Genomic DNA, 4,450 nt, shown 5'->3' with positions numbered 1-4,450 from the left:
ATATGATTATTGTTAATATATACAAATATGACAAATAAGGAGAACATTAAATGTGATAATTAAAGAGATATATTTATTTAAGATAACCTGATGATGGGGTGATAGCCCCGAAACATTATTAATGAATCATTAAAATAAAGAAATATTAACAAGGAAGAGTACTATCACTACATCTAATTATATTAATGAAAACTCATCCAGTAAGAACCTAAATATTAAGAAGTAAATTTCTATGAAGTGATTAATTAATATGTACATGGATTAATCAAAGTTGATATGATAATATCAAATTAAAAATGATTTAAAAACATAACAAGTAATAATATAGGCAATACACAAATATATCAATACAATAAACTTAATAATTTTAAATAAATATTTAATAAATGGAATGTACAAAGTAGTCAAAATAATAACTCTCACAAAGCTATGGTTCTGGTATAAGATATTAATCATACATCAGAATTTTACTTATTATGAGCAGATATATTACGGAAATAACTTTCGCTTTGTTTTTCGTCTCTAACTCCTAAATGGTGCATCCTAGTGAAAGAGTTATTGTATAAGAAATCAAACAATTTTAAATTCTGCATCAAATGAGAACAATTACATAGTTATTTGGTAAAGTATTACGTCACAAACAAGAAAAATTAAATTTATTTTCAAAATTTTCCAAAACTGAGGTACTACATTTGAATTAAAACTTAACACGGAAACACATTTCTGGCAATCCTAAAGCGATTACTAATTAGGTAATAAATTCAATGAGGTAAAGAATTAAAAATGTTTGTATGAATAGGTCTTTTTTCTTTTTTTTTTTTTTTTTGCTATTAGTCCTAAATGGTGGATCTAATTGAGAATGTTTTAATAAAACAAATTAATTACCATTAAATTATGCATCAAGTATCATAAAGTAATAATTTGGTCAAGTGGTATAGTCGTAAACTACCTGCTCTAGTTGTAATTTGACTTCAACAAACCCGCAATTGGAATAAGAAACAATCAGAACAGGTTGTTCACAAGCATACCATCTAACTGAATTATTACTTTCATTGATGCATTATTACATTTGATGCATAATTTCATTTTATTTAATTTGTTTCATTATAACATTTTCAATTACATCCACCAATTAGGACTTACACAAAAAAAAAAAAAAAAAAAAAAGACCTATTCAAATAAAAATTTCTAATTCTTTACTTCATTAAATTTATTACCTAATTAGTAATCACTTTAAGATCACTAGAAATGTGTTTCGCTATTAAGTTTAGTTTTATTTTTGTTATTATACTTCACTTTTTGCTAAATTTGAAAATAAATTTCATTGTTTGGTTTACAACGTCTCACGGTTTACAACATTCTACTAAACCAAATAAATATGTTATGGTACTCGTTTGATGCAGAATTTAAATCTGTTTAATTCCTTAAATCTTAACTCTTTCTCTAGAGTGCACTTATATATATATAGTCATTATATATTTCTGGGCTAAAAAAAAAGACCTAATTCATAACTTTATTAAATTAATTAGCTAATTAGTAAGAATTTTAGAACCACCAGAAATGCATTTCCATGCTTAGTGTGATAGTAACTAATTTATTTAATGATTTGTAGATGAATGATCTACGAGATGAATTTTATCCATCGGGCTCCTGTACTAGTCTTTATTGGTATCAGTGCCTTAACTATATTTAGTGACATAAATATTTAGTATCACTCCCAAAATATTAAAAATAAAGTACGAAAGAAGGAAAAATGGGTATAGGAGCAGCATCAATACTTTAGTTTTTACATGATATTTATTGTTAATTACTATTGTTATAACTGAAAAAATTTTATTAATGTTGTACTAATGACCACCCAATAACCCAGTAATATAAAGAAAATTAATTAATTTATAATCTTAAACACTTTCTTGAGACTGGAAATTTTTTTTAAAATAAATAATTTAATATCTATCCATTTTAGTCTCAACACATTTTATTTTTCTTATAAGTCTGACATTTCGGCCAATCCGGCCATCCTCAGGGACAATCTACTTCATACAATTTTGGAATTATATGATTTAAAAACTCTAACTCCATGCAGGCTATTCTGCCCAGGTCAAAACAACACTTTTGTTGTGATAAAGTTTTAACAAATAGTGACTGTGATAAATTATTTTAATTTTGGTTTTAATGTGAATATTGACTAATTAGAAATTGTTGTTTTGACCGGGGCAGAATAGCCTGCATGGAGTTAGAGTTTTTAAATCATATAATTCCAAAATTGTATGTAGTAGATTGTCCCTGAAGATGGCCGGATTGGCCGAAATGTCAGACTTATAAGAAAAATAAAATGTGTTGAGACTAAAATGGATAGATATTAAATTATTTATTTAAAAAAAAAAAGAAAATTAATGTTTAAAAATATCAATATCATTATCAACAAAATAAGTAACATGATGTGTTATATTATCACTCAGAGGGCAGCAGATTGTATTTAGTTTTTAGTAGACCAAAAAAAAAAATGAATTTTTCTATGAATGATCCTATTGTATTATTGTATTCTTTCTGTTTTATTCTTAGTTTAGCATATACACTGGCCAAGAATAAACTATAAAGCATATAAATTTAGAATCTGATCATAAGGAATAAATCTGTTTTTCTTTTTCCCTCATCATAAATGCAGTTTTTATAGATATAATTTTTTGCGCCTATCATATATATTTCTTGCGAATGTCAAACAAATATTGTAAAAGGTCCTTCGGGGCAATGGTAGCAGCATGGCAACGAGCCTGTCAAACCAACCCAAAGGTTGTGTGTTTGGGCCCGGCCCTACCCAGGATTTTTTCAAGCATAAAAATATAAAACTTACTCACAGCCTCACTCGGGCATTTGTGATGCCTGTTAGCCAATGGGTGGCACTCATAAAAAATAGGCGTGGGGATGGCGAACCTACCCTATGAAAACACTACATCAAGAAACGTGCGATGTATTTCCTTAATACATTGTGCAAGGCCTTGGACCTCCATGGTCTGTCGCGTCAATAATAATAATAACAGGTCCTTCAGAACTGCAATCTCGAATCATACCAACTGAGGTACAGACCAAAATTTAAAGGAGACCTCAAGAGAAAGGTCAAATTTGTTTTTTATTTGCTAAGCTGATTATTTAAGAAGCAAGAATTAAGAAGTATTTTTTTTTTACTAATCCAAATAACAAGAAACTTGAATATTATTCAGTAAATAAAGACACTTATTAAAAACATGAGGCATTTCAAAAAGAATGGTTGATGCCATGAAACAATAAATAAAATTGAACAATAAGAAAAAATAGTATATTAATTTATAATATGTTCCTGCAGTACATAAAGGTTATGAATATAGGTATTCATAATTAATTTTTCGAATAAAATAATAATGGCAAATTCAATTGAAAAAAGTATTCAATACTTACATATTTTTCATGAAAAGGTACTGATGCCCAAAGCTCACCTAATTTCTTGCTGGTTTGTGAAAAATCTGAAATCAGTAATCATGAACTCTTAAATACTGGGTCATTATTGTGATGACTGGTGTAACTGATAGTATACTGATAACTGAAATGTGAGATTTCAAAATTTGAATTCAAAAAATTCAGACTTTTTTTGTAATCCAGGAAAGCAGCAAAAGGTTAAAAATCTAAGATGTGCGAGCAGACACAGAGTGATTAGTATTTTAATGACTAAATCTTCATCCTCATAGAGAAAATAATTTTTGAGAAAGAATAAATGTAAATAAACAAAAGAATGCACATAAAAATGCTACTAACGGACAAACCAAAATAATTACATATACAATATAACTCATGCTTCAACATTCATGCACAATAATTAGAATATATATTAGTATGTAGAACTGTATTGCTTATATACCAAGAGACATTTGTGATCCCTCACGTTAATGAATTGTAACATGTGTGTTGCCTATGCTATATGGCAAATCTGTGAAGTATTTGTCCATATGGGTTTGAGTTCACTTTTGGACTTTTGATTTTAATTGTCATACTACAAATATTAAGTATTCTGAGTGGTCGGTTTACATGTAGATGTTACATGTCAGCATGCAAATTCCTCCCCTCCCTCAAAAAAAAAAAAATAATAGCAATGTGGTTTCATTGGGTCTTCTAGAATTTTTTCCTATAATATATTAAGATATCCTTCATAAGAATATAAAACTTGAATGGTTGATAAAAAGAGTATTGAAGTTCTACAAGAATTTAATACTCCATACTGAGCATACAGAGATTAAGATCCAAATGTTATATCAATGTAAGATATATAAAAACGAAAGCCAGGAAATGAAATTGATAAAAGAGCAATTAGAATTTTTTTTTAACATTACTTCATGAAAATGAGTTATAGTACAAGATAATCCTCACTGTCCTTGGCATCTAAAATATATATTACTGAATACAAATATTTAATTATTTG

At 27.8% G+C, this 4,450-nt stretch overlaps 1 protein-coding gene across 1 annotated transcript in view; it reads right to left on the bottom strand.

Annotated features, from left to right (window-relative positions):
• LOC112211413 (HMG box-containing protein 4) overlaps positions 1-4,450 on the bottom strand; it is a gene marked incomplete at its 5' end in the record, with an annotated part of 17,600 nt that overhangs the window by 9,156 nt on the left and 3,994 nt on the right. The window contains 1 exon segment of the mRNA XM_067049089.1: positions 3,436-3,500. Coding sequence (XP_066905190.1) covers positions 3,436-3,500 — 65 coding nt within the window.

The sequence above is a fragment of the Halyomorpha halys genome, unplaced genomic scaffold (genome assembly GCF_000696795.3).
Source record: "Halyomorpha halys isolate HHAL.00 unplaced genomic scaffold, Hhal_1.1 Scaffold276.1, whole genome shotgun sequence".
Lineage (NCBI taxonomy): Eukaryota > Metazoa > Arthropoda > Insecta > Hemiptera > Pentatomidae > Halyomorpha > Halyomorpha halys.
The sequence above is the reverse complement of the archived record's forward strand: the minus strand, read 5'-3'. Positions and strand labels throughout refer to the sequence as shown.